We start from the raw sequence: 19,007 nt of genomic DNA on the forward strand, positions 1-19,007 counted from the left end.
AAGCTCATATCTACAAAAAAATCCTTCCTTTTATTATGCCTGAAAAATTCAGCAGGAAATTAATTTCCCTTGAGATTTCTGGCACTGCCTACATCCAGAAAATATCTTTTTTTTTTTTTTTTTCTCATGATGATTTCAATTTTTATCACAGGGAGACACAAACACCTCCATTGTATCCAATCAATGAGATGATATATAGTAGGAAAGTAAAGTTGTAAAGAACAAGAGCAGTGGCAAGTCCCTTGTGTTTTGGAAGAAGGATGAGAGCTCCTGTAGTTATACTTGGTCTGCCAGGGTACCATTCCAAACTCACAGGTGACTTGCAGTATTGCATAATCTATACTTTACCTCACTATTGACCTATTAAATAGAGATTCTACTTCAAGGGATTCTACTTCAAGGGATTCTGCTTCAAGGGATTAAACAGCGATTACTTCAAACATGATGGCATCTCATGCTTGTGGACAAAACAGTCCACAAACATGAGATGCCATCATCTCATGGCATCTTATGGATGGGAGGGCATGTATGTTCTCTCATATCTGAAACATAAAAGACTTGTATTCAAAAGTTAATAGAGAAATTTAAGCAAGAAAAATCCCCAAATGGCTACTAAAGCCTCATGTCAGCTTCTCAGGGCCATCTCTGCAATCATACTTCAAGACCTGGAGTGTGGCTGGGTGATTGGGAAGTTATGCTTGCCTAGCTCCTCAGATCTGCTCTAGGCATCTGCTACTGGCTATTGCCAGAGACAGGATATGGCTTGAGCTGGACCTTTATTCTGACCTGACATGACTGTTCTTAAAAACAAAGATGAGGACAGTTCTTGCACTGAATCTAAAATTAAATGAGTCATGTACTTCAAAAATAACCCTGAAATGAGAAATTACTAGTTGGACGAAAATGGACCTGAAGATTGCAACATAACTAATTCAGATTGGGTTTATTTCAAGAAATCTTCAGAAGGGTAAGCCCAGGAAGGGTCTAATCTTTCATTCCTTCCTCCCCTCCTCTCCCTCATGCCCAGCCTATCTAAATTGTGCTATATTGCTTTGGATGGTGAAACTTACTGGGAGCAGATTGCATTGCTATACCCTCTTCTCTCCTTGTGCTTTCTCTGTGCACTAAGATGGCACATGTTCATTTATTAACACACATAATTAGCCCCAAGAAACTGTTCTTAGACTGTCACAAGCTTGCAAGCAGAATTCCAGCATCATCCTGTAGTTTATCTGTCTATCTGTGCATTTCTTCCTGGCTGCCTCCAGCAACTGGCAACCTGTGCTTAATCAGACCTCCCTCCCAGCAGCTCTCATTGCTCAATTGTCAGTGGATATGGAGGAATTGCTGCTCGGGCAGGCTAAACACATGGAGTGAAAAGGAGAGGAGGGGAAAAGCAATCACATTTTTTCTTTAAATGGTAGTTGGGATATTACATTCTCACCTTGACTGAACCTGCATTGGAAGCACTTTCTGTCTCACCAGGTCAGAGATCTTTGGCTCTCTGCAGGCTAGAAAAAATATAATGTTGCACAGTACTTTTTCACATTCACAGCTCAAGTGCTATGGTTCATACACATTTCCAACCTTTCCTCTCACTAACTGTAGTGCACTGGATTAAGAAGAGAGTCAGTTAAATTACGTGCATTAAAATAAAGATAGAGCCTAAAACCTAAAGCCTGGGAAAAACACTTCTTCACAGTTGACAAGATCTATCCCATTTACAACAGTGGAAGCTACTGAAGTACTCTGCACTGGCACTTTCAGGCACAGAGGAAGATTTTTCCATCATTCAGTGTGCCTGAATGCCACACTTGCACTACTACAGATGATGGTTTTGTATCAGAGCAAACTTTTCCAGTAATGGAATTATATATAAAAATACTTAATTTCCATCTGTGCAGCCCCACACAGCTAATCCCAGTGATGGCATACAGAGAAAGGCTGCAGGATGTTATGGACTTCTAAGTGTGTGCACTTATGGAAGGAATTGGAGGCTCTGATTCAAAGTAACACTTCAGAGTTATCTGAATATGCATAAAATAACAGAAACGAGATCTAAGATTTCTAGCTTTGCATATTCAGTTTACTTATTTTAAGATTAGGATAAAATATTAAAGTTCAAATAACTCTGCCAGGGTCTCCATCCTGCTTCCCTGAGTGGAAGAAAAGGAGTCTTGCAGGATGGATTTTATCTGTACGCCTGAGCAGTTGTTTCTGTGTAATTCAACAATATCTAGTTCTTTGTGATTGATATATATGTTAAACATTATGTCAGTATCACAGTAAGCATCAATAAAGATGCTTTCCACAGATATGCTTCAGGGAAAGACTGTTTTCATCTTAAACAACAGAATAAGGCAAATTCCCCAGGGACAAACATATTTCCTTATATTATCATCATTTCAGTTTAAAAAAAGTCCATATGTCAAGAAATTGCTTTCATAAAATGAATTTAGTTCCCCAGCCCAAATTCATTCATTCATTCATTCATTCATTCATTCATTCATTCATTCATTCATTCACTCAGGGTTTCATCCACACTCAATAGAATAGCTCCAGGTCAAGAACATAGGATTTAAAGGTGTGATTCAGTGTTTTGATGATCCATATAAATTAATCATATCTTCAAGGCTGCAGTGTACAGGCTCTGCCTTTTGCATTCATGAGTGGTCACATTGTCTTAAAAGGATTGTGAAAGGACAGTTATTCCTTATGACAGCAACTGATTGTTAACGGTCTCATGAGACAATTATGTCATTCTATTTCAATTCTCTCCTGATCTTCTTTGATTTTGATCTTACACAGGTTCAGTCTAGAATGAGGATAATAAGGGTCTCAGGGAACATTCCTTTCCTCGTTTAAAGATGGAATCTTCTGGAATCATTGGCATCTTCTCTGTCTGAGCATAGCAGCCTACAGAGCTGGCAAACTACAAAACTCAGTATCAGGTATCAGCCAGACAGCTTACTCTTTGCAAATATGATTGTTTGTTGAGTACAAATGATATTAAACACCATCCAGTAAAACCATAGCAGCTTGTGTGAGTTGTGGTAAGAAAGTTTGTAAACTACCTTTTATGCAGATTGGTTGCTTCCCTGACCATTCTCCATCGTCTTGGCAGGTCCTTTGTTCATTGCCACTAAGAACATACGAGTTGTTACAAAAGAAAGCAATGACTGTGCCAATTTTTGCATAGCGTCCATTCAAGAGCCCAGTGTCTTCTACTACTCTTCTGTAGCCATTGAGTGGGCCACCAGGATCTGAGCAGCTTTTTTCTTCTAGAACTAATGACAGGGGAGAAAGATAGTAACCATTATATCAAGTTCACTACATTATTTTCACCCATCAAATTGCTTGGCATTTCATTCAGATGTTACTAAACAATCTACACTTTATTAAAGATGCCTTTTCAAGACCATCTGGGATCCCTGTCTTTGAAAATGCCAAATATTAAAGAAGAAATTATAATATAGATATATCTATTTATAATACACACTTTAGTCCCGCTGGAAGCATAAGATTTTCTAATTGGTAAAAAGGCCCTAATTGTTAAAACCTTAAGAAGTAGCTGACAATCCTGAAAAAGAACCTTGATTTTCCATGATGTTAATGTCCCATTAATATTAACAAGGCTTCTTCAATAGCATAAAAGGCTGCACTTAAACTATTTGCAGGAAATAGGTCCTTGGCATTCTTTTCCCTTTTCTGTATTTTCAATACTTCACTGCACATGGATAATAAAAATTGACTACTTAATTTTGCTTTTATGTTTGGTTGCAGTTTGTTTTCTTAGAACTGAGAGGGATATTTCAATAATCCAGGGAAATACAGGAATGGAAAGAGAACATATGTATGTATTTACTGACAATAAAAATTTAATATGAAAAGCTTACTCATGCTATATTCTGCCTATAAAACCTCTTTTAGTTCCTCCTTCCCAGTATTTTCTACTTCTTTTTAATTCTTGTTGTTTTGTGGGGAGTTTTGGGGGTTTTTTCCCTCAATAAACTTAGATTTTTGGACTAAATCTAGAGGACAGTATTCACTATGTGATGCTAGAAGATGATTTTTCCTTTATTTTTAAATTTTCTGCTTTTTCTATTTAGCAGCTGACAAGGTGCTTTTTTTTTTTTTTTTTTTTTTTTCCTTTGGATTTCACCTTTTCTCTTGTCAGGACAACAGTAATATGCAATTCTGTTTAATTTCTCTACCTGATGTCTCAGTGCATGATGACCAGTGAGCATCTAGTTCAGACAGCTGGTATTGGCGCTGTCCAAAGCCCAGAGGACTGGGACATATCAATTGACTCAAAATTACCTCTTCACATCATGGCTTCAGATTTAGCTGCCTGCTGAGCCTCAGTTCACAAAAGCACCAGCACATAACAAAGCACTCATGCATTTATTTAAATTGCTGTGAAATCAGCACAGTTGCAGTGCAAAGGTATGGCCCTGCCCTGTCACAAAGTCATACCTTGTGCCAGCAGACAAAGCCCAGCTCAGCAGGGCGTGTGAACACACAGCCAGCCATAACAATGCCTCTCTGGTGAAGAGCATGTGCTTTTCACAGTGAGTTCAGCATTCAGGCTAAGTCTATATTTCAGTGTTTTCTTTACAAGCACTGCTTTTTAGCATATGCTGAAGGCTATATATTTACTTAAATACTTTTCCACGAGTTCTATTCAGTAAACAAAGATTTTTGTACTTCCTCTCCATCAGGAGAAAGGGAAAAGCAGAGCCCTGCCTCCTCTTCATTTATCCTCATTTTCCTTCTGTGTACCTCACAGGCTCTCTCACTTGTGAACCATAAGTGACTGATAACTTGATAGCAGCTAAAGACTACAGAGAATCCCCCACAGAATAATGCTTTATTTGCAAGCTGCCTTCCTGCACTGCTGGCTGGCCTGGAGGCATCATCTGATGAGCAGAGTGCGTGTTTCCAAATGTACCAAAAGCTGACCACGTCAGTCACTTAAGGCCTTCTCTTATTTCAGTGCTTTGACAGTAATTGTCTTCTTCCTTAGGCTCAGGGTTATGACCTTTTTGATTTATTAAAAACAAAGAGAAAACATCTGGGAAGGAGAGACCTAGCACTTCAGTGACTGCCAAGTATAGAGACAGCTCTTTCTATAGATCTTTAGCCAGGGCCATCATGCAGCAGGGACTTGGCATGATCCTGTCATTACATTTACTGCAACTTCTCTCTAGACAGAAGAACACCTATTGCTTCCTCTTTCAAATCAACTTATATACAATTTATATCAACTTATATGTTTTACAATAATCCCCCCAAAAATTCATATTGCTTGATATAACACACTTATAAAACACTTTATCAACTGAAACAAATAATTCTGGAATATGGAAATGAAATTGTGCAATGCAAATCAACTAAAGGAAATTTAAAGTCTCTTTGGATGACAAGAAGGAATTTTATAGCTGAACCAATGTGAATGGTAGGCATGCCATCCTGCACAGTCAGAATGAATGGAAGTTTCTTTTCTATCATTTTTTGTCTAGGATGGGAGTTGAAATAAGTCTAGTGTTCTCACAATAAGCTCCTATTCACCTCCACAGAGTGCACCAGGTTTCTGCAGAGAAGGTGTCAGACACACAGAGTAGGGGAAGTAACTATTCATTGTTGCACTATGTCTGTCACTTGGCTTTTGTCCTAGACATTTTCTCTCTATGTGGGAGAAGTACACATGCCTAAAGACTTTGAGGTTATTAGTTTTCAGTAAAGTGACCTTTATATAAAAAACCTTGTAGGCTGGGGTTCCAGCAGAGTAAAATAAGAATTCCTACTGCTTCTTAAAAACAGGAAGACAAAAGGACGTGTTATGTCACAGACCTACCAAATTTCAAGTGAGATTTAGATAGTCTAGTTTCATGGGAATACATTGGCCAAAGTATTTGATAAGAATTAAAACTTAAAGTGACCTTACCACATTCAGGATGATGTGTTGACCAAATCCCATCAAGCTGACAGTAGGCAACACGGCTGCCCTTTAAGCTGTAACCCGCGTTGCACTTGAAGTAAACCCGGGCCCCGTATTTAAAGTCATCTCCTTCCACAATACCATGAGCAGGAGCACCTGGAGTCCTACACATCACCACTGACAGTTCAGATATTTCAAAAAAATCCACTTTATTACAAAAACAGGACTGTGTTAAGGTGATTCTTTACTTAGAACATATAAAAACCAATTACAATGGACACAGGAGTCAAAATTAAAAGACCAGTATATGCTGATCTTTAGAAAGTTGTTTAGACATCAGCTCTACACACATTTACATCCCACTTTTCAAAATCTATCTAGATCCATTAGGTTCAATAGGATTACTCTGAAGTGTCACCTGTGTGCATAAGTGTTTGAATCACTAGGGCTCATTTGTTCAGAATATTTGTACTTGAAATACTTTCCATCTTAAAAAAGGTTTTGAATTAACTACCATGCTTGGTCAAGAAAAAAAATATAGATCCTTATAAACCTTATACTGAATTTCTTTCAAATGCCTCTTTACATTTTATATAGATTTTCAGATAACATCTTAGAAATTAGAAACCATCATTATTCATGTAAATAAACATTAAAATAATTACATTCAACTGGGATATTTACCCTTTCCACAGGATTTTTTCCACTGGGAAAATACAGGTGATGTTCTATATAATTACTGTAAGTAATAAATATGAAATTAAGCATCAAAAGGAAGATTTTTCTGACAGCATCAAGCCAACCATGCTAAGTCCATCCAGCACAGAAACCTGTCCAATTTTGGTAAACAGTATATTTGAAGGAAGGACTCTAAAAACAGAACAAGCACATAGAATACTTTCCTGGCATAATCCATCAGCATTCAAGTCTCAGGACTGCCTGAACAACAAGAACTACCTGAACAACAACAAGGACTACCTGAATAAAATACCATGCTGATATTTTTTAACATTTATTTGTCTTAGTATTTTCTAAACTTAACCACATACTTGGTATCCACAATATCCTGTGGCAATGAGTTCTACAGACTGAGTACAAAAAAAAATAAACTGCCTTCCTAAGTTTTGTTTCTAGTCTGCCAGCTGATAATTTTATTTGATGCTGTATTTCTTTGTTATGAGAGTCAGAGAATGTCCATTCTTTATTAACCTTCTCCAAGTCACTTTTTACACTTTTTAAGGCTAGTTTCCTGTATGTAGAAATTACATGTGTATTTCTGTACATGGTTTATTATCTACACAGTTATCCATCTCTTTGTCTCTGGCTTTTCCTAGGCCATTCATTGTGGAAAACTGCATGGGAGAGGCTTCAGTGCAGGACATAGATATGAATATGGTTTTTTTACCTGCCAGCTGTGGTACTCTGCTGCAATAGATAGATCAATGCTAAAGAGATCATTGCTACTCTATGCTTTTAGAATTTGACTTTTCTGTTTTGCCTCATAGCCAGTTGCTTGCTAACCTGCAGGCGAATTTTGATACTCAGAACTTTCAGAGGAAAAGTTTTCTAAGGCCTCTGCCCTATAATTCTTACACAGAGCACACATAAATGCATCCATTTATATGGATTGTGGAACATCCAATGATTCACATAAAGAAGACATCAAACAATGATTTGGAAGAATCATTTGTGCACTAGTGAGCAAAGGTCTTGGTAGAGAAAACCTGTCTTAACAATTAAGCATAAGAGAGGAGCCTGGACTATAATGCTCCTAATCAAATTGCATCCAGTTATGGAAGGTCAGAATTTCCTCTTCACCAATGTCATCATTAGCAAAAGAATAATGATAAAATTTTTAAAAAATTAATTCCTAGCCCTTGACTTTTCTCATGTGAAATATAGACACAAACACACATATATATATACATATATAGGTGGATATGTGTATACATAAGCACGTAGATAAATGAAACATAAATAATGGGAACACAGAATTTCTAGGTGTTTTAAATTCTCAGAACACTCATCTTCCCATCTACTCATCTACTCATGGTTTGTATTCCCAGTCACTCCTTTCATATCTTTTTCTGAGCAGGAATCCATTTTCCTACTTTATATTTCTCTTTCAATGTAAAGTCACTCAGCTTGTCAAATGAGAAAACTAGATGAACCATATGTGCACCTCTCTACTTTTTGTCATAAATACAGGTTTTCTGTTTTGCTTATTGGCCAGTTCAGCTCTGCAGAGCAAATATTTTGGTGCTTTCTTGTTCTAGGTCTATCCTGGGAAAAACATGTCAGCAAGTTACACTTGCTTACTAACTATAAATATCTGTTCTTGCTCAGTTCCCAAGTGTTTAAAAGATTTAGTTTCTTGTCCTTTTGATTTGTTTGTTGCTAGACTTTCTTCAGATTCTCTGTGCCCCTGTGAGCCAGCTGGAGCAACTCTGGTTTAATTTATGATGCAAATTCAATATTTCATACACAGATTCATTTAGATTCATCTGTGGCCTGGAGTAGAGGATTTGGAGCCAAAAGGTCATGAGATCTAATCATAGCTAAAATAATGTGGTAGCAACCTATGGGTAGTTTGCTTCATCTGCTGTATGTGACAAATGAGAGCACCCCTTTCATCACAGAGATGTTACAAGCATTAGCTCATACCCACTTGTGTCACAGAGCCACTGTAGGGTTTCTCTGATGGCAAAACACCTTACCATTATTAATAGATGTGTCCCTTTTCTTGCCCATGCCTTTAGCTACTGATTGCTCTCTTGTAACACAGGGATGAATTTGCCACTGGAGACAGAGACACTCCATTAATTTTTTTCTATGGATCATTTTGTAAGCTCATTCTTTCTACAAATCAAATGTGGTTTTGAATCTTGAGATGTTCCCTGCATTTCAGTCCCACAGCTGAGCTCTCTGTTTTCAGAGGTATTATCTAGCCTGAAAGTATCATACAGTTACTCCAGTACCTGCTTCTACTGCTTTGGTTTGAGCTCTATACATTTTTTCTTCTTCAGATTGACCTGCCTTTTATTCCTTTCACCTAATGTGTTTCAGAGAGCTCTTTTGCACCTTTTCCCTTTACTCATGAACACTTCAGGCAATGGAATTTTGAAGAGTTATTATGAAGGGAATCCTAGCCCCCATGTGTTTCATCCAAGTCTATCTTATTTTTTTGTGAATAGCTACCTATCAAGAGTGAATTTAGCTGGTTTTTACATCTTTCAGAATGTGCAGTGTATCACATTGAATTTTCAGACAGCCTTCTTTGTTTGAGACATTTTATTGAAGTCTTTCAACATTCTCTCCTGGAGTACGACTAAATCCAACTCTCCAACAGACATTTTTCAGAAATCAAAAAGAAAGAAAAGAACATTTTGTGAGAGTCATTCATACCTAGCTCTGCCCTCTGGATACACATTAGCTTTAAAATCCAACCACATGATCTGACCCACTTCTCTTCAGTTTCTAAGCTTCCTAAAGTATTTGATATGATTTCAGATTCCCTTGCTTAGGCAGGATGGACCTTATCCTACCATTTACTGAGTATTTCTGAATATCAGTCCTCCTTCTGTGCATGGTCCAGCAGAGAGGGCTGGGTCCTTCTCAGAGCTCTCACTGACCTCCAGCCATCCCCACACAGCTTGTATCTACCCCCATCTGTACCTGTGCCTGGTCTACCCTGACTGCTACAGCACAGACAGGGCTATGGGCTGTCTGGACAGCACTTCCTTGGGAAGCAGGTGCTGGGCTGGCCAGGAGCACTCCATGAGTTCAGCCATTCCTAGGCCACTAGTTAGAATGCTCTGCTCCACATGAAAAAAAAACAACCAAAAAACAAAAAACAAAACAACATTCCTACTGCCCTGGGATTCTGGCTTCCTGCCTTTGGGGCAAGCTGGACATGTGTCAAGTGCTCGACCTCTGCACCTTCCTCTTGGACCAGACCCACCTGAGACCCAGAAAATGGACTAGGTGTCTACAGAATTCTACTATGAGGTGGTAATGGACAGCCAAATATGAAACACATTCATTCAAGTTCTGTCAAAAGACATCTGAGCAATCCAGAGACTCCATGAGGGTCAGGCTGATCCCATTCTTCCTGCCAAGTTGTCATCAGAGCTACAAAGACCCTGGTGAATTTGCATCTAGAAAGGTGATACTAATGTTAGGGGAAAATAATGCTGAGAGTGATTAAGAGCTAAGAATGATCACATTGCTCATGCAAAAGTTAAAAAACTATAATGATTGAAAAGGTAAAAAGAAAAATAATACATTAAAATGTTTAAAGGAGGATAAAGAAGTATATTCAAGCAGGATAAAATTAGGAACAGGATAATTGTTACTCAAAAAAATTTTATGAAAGTCTCCTTGACAAATGTTGGAAAGGTATAGTAGGATGTAAGTAGAATTTTTTTGAGTCTCATCATTTGAAAACTGAAACTCCAGCTAAAAAAACAGCACAGAATTGTAGGGAACAGAGCAACACAGGCAAACACATCATGAGCAGAGATTTTTGTTTTTAATTTTTTCCTTATTTTGCTACACACTGTTGTTCCTGGGAAGTTCCACAATTATTCTATACAGGCATGTAGGTAACCTTTGCCACTTAAGAATTTGAGGTGAATTTTGGCTTGATACAGCTCTGTACAGTTCATAAGAGAGCAAAGCAGGAATGTATATGAGAGGCTCCTCTGGCAGAAATGCTCAGTTGTGACAGCCCAGCTGTTAGATAATAAGAACCAGAGCTGCCTCAAGAGTTTATATCATAAACTCACACATTCCTGATAAAACTTATTGTACTTTTTGCTCTTACTTTGGTGTCTTGGGAAAAAGAAAACAATTTCTATCCCGTATGAAACATTAAAATGACTTCACATTTCATGGATAACTTTCCTCAATCTGAGAAAAACTTGACTAGAAGAACAGTAAGTTCCTGAATTTTTAAGTAAAATATTCTATTATTAATAATAACAGTACAAATTCCTTTCCCTTTTAAATTATATGTAAGAGACATTCCTCAGATCAGAATTATCTGCCATTTAGAAATAGTCTTCAGGCTTATTTTATCACCAGTGAGATAAATTAGATGATCTCTCTAGCCAAACTTTTTTCTCTCCAATATCCTTCAAATCCTGCTTGATGGAATTATCATTTGCTTTTGTCCCAGAGTCTCTTAATTAAATGAAAACTACTTTTTCTGCTGCCTTCCTCTCACTCACTTTGTTAAATAATATATACCCCCTCATACATATAATTTATTATCTCTATATTCTGCACAACCTTTCAATAATATATTGCATGCCTGAAATAAACCTCATTTCTTCTTGCTGGTACTAATAAAAGGTTTATATTTCACTTTTTGTCCCTCCCTGAAATTAGGTGCAAGAGGATGCATGGAACTTTGTTCTTAATTTACTCACAATTTTTTTTAATATTGCTACTTGCATATTCCCAAGTCAGAATTTGGCTTTCGGGCTGACCCATGCTAATGCATATAGCACATTTTGCCTATGTAGTATAGCTCTGAACATTTTTTATAGAATCTGTGTATGGTTTGGGCTGGAAGGGATCTTAAAGATCACCTAGTTCCAACCTCCCTGCCATGGGCAGGGAACCTTCCACTAGACCAGGTTGCTCAGAGCTCCATCCAGCCTGGCCTTGAACACTGACAGGGATGGGGCATCAACAGCATCTCTAGTAAACCTGTCCCAGTGCCTCACCACCCTCACAGTAAAGAATTCCTTTGTTATATCTAACCTAGATCTACCTTCCTTCTGCTTAAAGCCATTCTCCCTTGTCCTATCACTATCTGCCCTTGTGAAAAGTCTCTCTCCAGATCTCTTGTAGCCCTCTTCAGGTACTGGAAAGTTGCTCTAAGATCTTCCCAGAGCCTTCTTTTCTCCAGGCTGAGCAACCCCAGCTCTCTCAGCCTGTTCTCATAGGAGAGGTGCTCCAGCCCTCTGGTCATCTTCCTGGCCCTCCTCTGGAGTGTTCTAACATGTCCACATCCTTCTTGTGTTGGGGACCACAGAGCTCTTCTAGGTGCTTAAATGTTGCTTTTGCACAAGTTGTTGTGTTGTGTGTTGGAGGCCAAATAATGAAAATGGTCACAAAAACTGCACTTGGTAACCAGCAGGGGAATAAAAGCAGCTTCTGCTGTTATGAATTCTAGCATCTTTCTGCAGAAAAAGAGTTATGGACTCACATTGGAACCCCTAGGGCCACCATGCTACCCAAACCAGTCTAATGACTGCCAGAGAAAGCCTGATAGACTGAAACTGAAGAAATCTAAATAACTATCTTCAAAAAGAGGACATTTTGTCTGGAGGAAGCTTAAATTACATTCTGTTCCCCAGTGAGTGCTGTCATTACCCTGCATGCTGCTAAAAGTTACAGCAGCCCCCGAGCCAGAAGAACGCCTGCACAGGGATGCTGAGCATCAGGATTTTGGATCTGAGCTTTGGATTTTTATGGCTTCATAGAAGTGGCCAACAAGTGCTCTGGAGCTAGAGGACCCAGAAGCCTGAGAAATGTGGCTCCAGGATCCTGTTGCTGGAGGGAGCACAACATGCTGAGTATGTGAAAGTGACATTTTTCTTCTCTGTGATTAAGAGAACAAAACTTAAAGGATAAATCCAGCAGAGAATTAAAAATTCTTTGAAATTTACTGCTATGAAACCATTCTGACAGAAAACTCCCAGCCAGCTCCACCTACATGCATTTCATACAGCTCACTGATATTTGCAAAGGCTGCCTACAGCCAAGCCTGCTAAAGTCAATAGTGGTAAATCTCATAATGTTTGCCATTTTGACTGTAAGTCTGATTTGATGAAATTCTTTTCCTTGGTTTAAGTTTTGTTTAGAGGGCAAGCCTGATTACCTGTCATTACATAACAATAATATCTGTTTTTCTAAATTTTTAATAACATTAGCATATCTGCATTTTACTTCTGGGGAAGCTACAGCATGGAGTTATCAAGTGATTAACATGAAGACAAGCAGTGAGTGACTGGCAGAGCTAGGAACAGTCCTGTCATCTGATATTTTTACTATGTTTACACTTAAACTGGCTTAGCTTTGTGCAGAAATCACAGTAATTTTTATACCATTCAGTAATGTACATACTATTCTCAGCAGCAGGGTTTTGTCCAAAGGTGATGGAACCATATGGGGCAGATAGTTCAGGGTGTCTGAACATAAAGCATGCGAGTTAAGGAGGAACCCAGCCATGAGCAGCTCAGCAGCTACTGCTGGGTATTGTGATACCCTTTGCAAAGCCCCATGTGTAAAGAGCTCTTCTGAATTCAGCCATACAGAATCTGTAGTCACTCATAACAAGCTTATTTCTTAATCCCAGCCCACAAGCTCTGTTGGTCCATGTAAATCTCTGATACCATTTATTCCTATGCTTATGCCTTCTCTCCCCAGCATGCATCCACAAGGTGAGGACACCCCAGGTTCCCATAAAGTTTGCCAGCAAAGAAGATGCCATGGGGGAGGTCTCAGATGGTTCTCCAGAGACATCCTTCTTCTGCAGCTTGGCACAGCAGCCTGAGATGGTTAATGCCTAACACATAAGCCCACAGAGACTAACTTTAGCCAAAAGCATAAGGACATTGGCTGTCAAAATATTTTTAGAATGGCTGTATCCTCCAAGAGGGAATGAGGTGAGGGATTCCTGGAGGCCATGGCTCAGAGTGCTCAGACCTGCTTTTCTGCTGCTTCTCATAAGCAGTGCAAAGGGCTTTCAAACCATCATATGGGTTTGCCAATGGATTTGATAAAATAGTCTGCATTGGGAGGTGTCAGGCCATCCTGCCATCCTGAGGTAGCATGGTTTTCCACTCCTTTCTGCTCATGAGAGACCTTGTGTTAGGTCACACACAGTATGAGGCAGGAATCCTGACTCCAGACTGATTCTTTAGGAGTCCCAGTGTTCTTGTCAGGCTCCTGTCTGCCTCCAAGGTTCTCTGCATGCTGGCATCATGGGCATATTATAAGTCTGCCAATAGCAACACAGGGCTCATGAGGTCCTGTAGTGCCTCATAGAGCAAACTGTGTCAACTGTGGTGGGAATGTCCTCTCTGTGACACTGCTGACACTCTCTCTGAGCCTACAATTGTTTCAGCACAGGCTTTGTTTCTACAAGGAGCTCAACTCACAGTGATGGTACTAACATTCAGGAAAGAGCCTGGCATCTTCTGATGTTGTTCTCCAGAACAGCTCTCAGCTCAACATCTGAATAAATGGAGCAAACACTGCAGGATCCAGCAAAAGAAACCAACATTCTTTCACCACCTCCCTGAACATCCCACCTCTCCTACACTGGAGAGCACTGATGACTAAGAAGCCACACGAAGGAGCCCAGCTGTTCTGCTCCAGATTCTGGCAAGAGCTGGATGTGCATGGAGCCAGAGAGGCTTGATGGCATTAGCTTTGCAATGTGATCTTCATTCTTCCCCACAGCAGGAACAGACTGCTGGGAGCTGAACAGCTTTGGAGGACAGGTGGTCTTGGTCAGGACTCTGAAGAAAATGCTTTCTGGGGGTGGTGTGTGTTTACACGGGCTGTGCCTGAGGGGGCTGGTGATGACTAGAATGCTCGCTTGTCTTCTTTGATTCCACTCAAAACTTTTATTTTTTGGAGCTGACAGGCTCTGCACTTTTGGTGAAAAAAGAATGTGGCTGCAACTTTTAGAACTAGAAATTAGAAAGGGATAAACAAGAAAAGCCAAGAGTGCTAAGGTTTGGAATGAAAATTAATTATTTTTAAAGCAAGACTCTCATAGCAAAACGCAAATGCTTGGAAACATCACAGTAGTTCCTGTACAGGTAAGAGCATGGAAACCAATGTGATAAAAAGGTGTTCACAATGATGGCAGTGTTCTCTGAACAGCTACAGCCACATATCAAAGAACCTGTGCTCCACTTGGTCATGCCTGTCACCACAGACTCAGCAAGGAGTGGGTGAGGCTCTAGGCAGGGGCCTCAGAGGTACCTCAAGCTTTTGTGTTATCACAAGCACTTGGCCAAGGCTAAGCTCCATAAAAGTGCTCATGTCACTGTGATTGCAATAGCTAAAAGAGCCAATATCCCTCAGGAACTTGGCCTTCAGTAGCAAACACAAGTCCTGAAGGAGTAACAATTATTCCCCAAAAGTGTGCCCGTGCATTACAGTAGCCTCCATTTAGGTTGCTGGCAAGGGAGGATTTTTGATAAACTATCTCTGCCCACAGTCACTTGTGTTTCACAAGAGAGAAAACACCCTAACCTCCTTCCTGCCTCTTGTGGTGTCCCAGGACACATCCTCCCAGTTCCATGCCCAGCTCCAGCCATAGCACATGCAGAAGTGCTGGGACAGGCTATTCATTACAAAGGCCTTTGGCCTTAATTTATCCTCCATGAAAGAGTCCTGGAAGTTCAAATTGCCTCTCACTGCTGCATTTTGCAAGTCCTCACATTAATCTTGGGAATGTCAAAGGAAATCATAACAAGAGCAGCTGATCAACCAGCTCTAAGAACCAGAGAGGTTTCCAGTCCTGCTCTCTGGGCCTCTTTGCTTTTGCAGTAGTTCCACCAGCTAGGAATAATTACACAAAATTATGATGTAATCCCTACTGAAATCCAAATCTTTTCATTCCCTTCCAGCCAATTGGAAGTTGCCCCTGATGTTTTCTAGCTCCCTGCCTCTGTGAATGAGACCGTATCCATGAGAAAATATGCTTGGATCACTCACTGTGATTTATTCATCCGGAGGCAATTTGGAGGCTGTTGCTTACAATTAGCCACTTGATCTTTATCAGCATTGTTCTTAGCCCTTAGAAAGCTGTGTCTCTGGATGCAACCTTTCCGGTACTTGGATGGCCTATTTAATTATAAAACTGGACCTGTTTGTGCATGGGATACTGGAGTGAATGAAATCCCAACAATCCTCAACCTTCATTTTCTCCATCAGTAGCAAGAACTAATATTTGTCATAAGTTCCCTAATGTGTCCCTTGGAAAAAATCACAGTATCAACCTGCTGTCTGCTCAGAGGGAAGATTATAGGGCAAGAAAGAAGTGGATATGCTCATCATTATATCAAATTACAAATGAGAGAGTAAATAATCCTGAAGTGTTTCATTGTGGAGATGTCATCTTTCCAAATAAACAGTGACAAGCCCAGGCAACACTGGATGAAAAAGGTACTCTAAATAAATGCATATTGCTGTGAAAAAATGTTTCTGCATGTACATTAGCTGAAACAAGAGAACAATATTTAATGATACAGATTCACCCTGGCATAGCTGACAGAATATTTCATTTAGCCTTTTGCAGGGATCTGAGCTGAATTTCATATAGGAAGGACAATCTGGCATTGCCCATTTTAGAAAAAGAGATGGAAATTGCCAGGCATTGAGATGAGAGTATAGGGAAAAGAAAATAAAGGGAACTGAAAAGCAGAAGAGCACTAAGGAAGTAGCAGGGCAATTTGATTGGCTGTGAAATGCAGTTTCTGAGCTCTTGAAGAAACCAAAGTGGAAACTGGGAGTCATAAGAAAGAACAAGTGGGATTCTGCCTGGTCAATTTTTTCATCATTCCTGCCTCCTGGGGCCATTCTGCCTTGCAGTGTTTTGCATCACCAGCAAATGGCATGGAAGACAATGAAATGATTCCCATGAAGGGAAGTGTGTAAGGTAACTGCCTCAGAGATGTTTGAGTGTAAAATCCTCAAGGAGGAATAAAGCCTTTTAATGAACTTGAGGGGAGGGGGAAGGGAAAGAACAAAACTGTAAGCTTTGAAGAATGCTGATTATTTCAGCAAACTTTCAAAGTGTTTGTAAGGTTACCCCAAAGCACTGCAAGAGCTGCAGTCTGTATGCTTGCACCCCAAAAGTACAAACAGTGCACCAGCAGTCTTCAGAGAGGACTGAACAGAAGGGTAGGAGGGGGAAGAAAAAAAAGAAAAGTTGTATTTTGGGAGGGTTCCTGCAGCTGAAGTTTATGGCAACGTGTTTTCAGGTCATGGACACTGGAGAGAGGCCAAGCAGGAACAAGTATGACCTATTTTGTACTTTTCATAGGGCTGTGCTTTGTTTTGGGAGGGTTAGCAGTGGCATCTAACCCATCACTGTATTCTGAAGATGTAGGTCTGATGTTGGTATCTGTTGCAGAGTGTGGGTGGTTTTTCAGTTTTAGGGGTCTCCTTTATGTCTTTGGTGCTTTTTATGGTTTATTTGAGTGGAATGTCAGTGGATTATGTTTATTCTTTGTTTTTAATGGCAGATCTTCTTCGTAGACTTGGAGGGATTGGTTGTTATGGTATGGGACTAGTTCTAGTTTTTGGAGGTAGTTATTGGGGGAGTTTACTGAATGATCACGGTTTGGAATGGCTGCTGTTGATAGTGGGATATGTTTTCTGTTCAGATTTCAGTGGAGTAGCTATGTTTTATTCTTGCAAGGTGGGGATGGTTTTGGTGGGGGCTGTTACTAACTTTATTTGTTGTTTTGAAACCTATGCAAAGGTTATTTGACAGGGTAATTCAAGCAATTTAAGGGTAGAAATCAGAGAGTAGTTTAGTATAAAATACCAGCTTTGGGGGTTGGAGATAGAGGTTTAAGTAATTTTTTTCTCAGGTGATTTGTGGAATTCTAAGAAAAGATGAAGTCTTCACTCATTTGTTCAGAAGATCAATGCTTTTTTCTAAACTATTAGAGTATTTTTAGAAGTTGAGTGTTTGGTTTTTCTAGGGCTCCAGTAATGGGGAAGAGGATTAGGTAAAGTAGGTGAGGGAGGCTAGCTGGCTAGCAATGATAAATGGTTGCTACAGGCAGAGATCCCAAAACTATAACCTACTCTCGGTCCTTCTCTCAGTTCTTCTAGCTCCAAAAAAACTCAAAAGTTACATCTCCTCACACTCAGCTCTGAGGCAGAAAGCATCTCCATCAGCAATTTAACAACTGTATTCCAACCCCCCTATTCTGTGACCTTTGCAAAAGGTGGGGGTGAGCTTGAAATGTGCCAGTGTTGCAGACTGTTTTTTGGGCTGCAGGCAGGCATTCTGTGCTGAAGAGCTGGTTTATGCCATGCATTAGAGGAGGCTTTTCAGAAAAACTCAGCCTTCTAAGTGATTCAGTGGTGAAATGACAGGCAAAAGCATCTTTGTCCCATCCAGTGTGGCAAAAATGAGATGTACCTGGCAAGTCATACCAGGGAGAATCCTATGGATGATATTATCTCTAAGATGTCTTAGCAGGCTGAGGAAAAAGTTCAGTACTGTTTTGAGGTGAGCAAGTAGAGATTGCCTATGAATAGATTTAATGTAGTTTATAAATATACTTCCTGTGGCAGGCCTATCCTTGGATAGATTACATTTACAAAGAGACAATTTCTCATTTATTTAGATGTTGGCTATGCCTGGGGCTATGCTCTGGACAGAATATACCATGGAGTTTTACTAGATATGTTTCACTTTCTGAAAAAACTAAAAGAATTGTCTAGTTAATTGACAGTGACAATTGACAGTGACAAGAGGAGTTGTCAGTAAAGCAGATATTCTGTCTCTTTCAGCCTTGCTGTCAGTGACACTCACTGGAGTTTCAAGACACTATAAAAGTATTATGAGACCAAACACACCAGATGGTGTGAGCACCTTCCTCCCAGAGAGTACTTGACTTACCCAATCCAACAGTCTTACTGATGGAACCGAGGGAAAGGCCAGTCCTAGGGACCAGTTTTTTGCAGGTTGATTTACAAGCAGCTGTTGTTTAGTGGCTGCTTCAGAAGTTTGTAGCAATATCCATCAACATCATTTTTATTTTAGGTGTTTCTGTCCTCCTAGGAGGCATTTTGGCTGTTTGTGTAACACGAGCTGCACAGCTTTAGTTTATTGCTCAGTGAATTAAGACACTTGATGTTAGGTTATCTTAAAACACCATATACAGTGTTTGGTGGTTTGGCAGTTTCTCTGTATGTGGTTCCAACATCCTTCTAACCTAGGGAGAAATTTCCAGGAGATATACTGAAGAGAAAACTAGGAGCAGAAATCTCTACCTCCATCTCAAACCAAGCC

At 39.8% G+C, this 19,007-nt stretch overlaps 1 protein-coding gene across 2 annotated transcripts in view; it reads right to left on the reverse strand.

The window, feature by feature from the left end:
* PAMR1 (peptidase domain containing associated with muscle regeneration 1) overlaps positions 1 to 19,007 on the reverse strand; it is a 56,148-nt gene that overhangs the window by 4,840 nt on the left and 32,301 nt on the right. Inside the window, exons 7-9 of one of the 2 annotated variants that reach the window (XM_056493443.1) lie at positions 5,948 to 6,118; positions 3,075 to 3,287; positions 1,445 to 1,511 (exon numbers count right to left, since the gene is read on the reverse strand). In XM_056493443.1, coding sequence (XP_056349418.1) covers positions 1,445 to 1,511; positions 3,075 to 3,287; positions 5,948 to 6,118 — 451 coding nt within the window. The remainder of the gene's footprint in view (positions 1 to 1,444; positions 1,512 to 3,074; positions 3,288 to 5,947; positions 6,119 to 19,007) is intronic. The other variant, XM_056493444.1, reaches the window with a different exon arrangement.

The sequence above is a fragment of the Oenanthe melanoleuca genome, chromosome 5, assembly GCF_029582105.1.
Source record: "Oenanthe melanoleuca isolate GR-GAL-2019-014 chromosome 5, OMel1.0, whole genome shotgun sequence".
In the NCBI taxonomy this organism is placed as follows: domain Eukaryota; kingdom Metazoa; phylum Chordata; class Aves; order Passeriformes; family Muscicapidae; genus Oenanthe; species Oenanthe melanoleuca.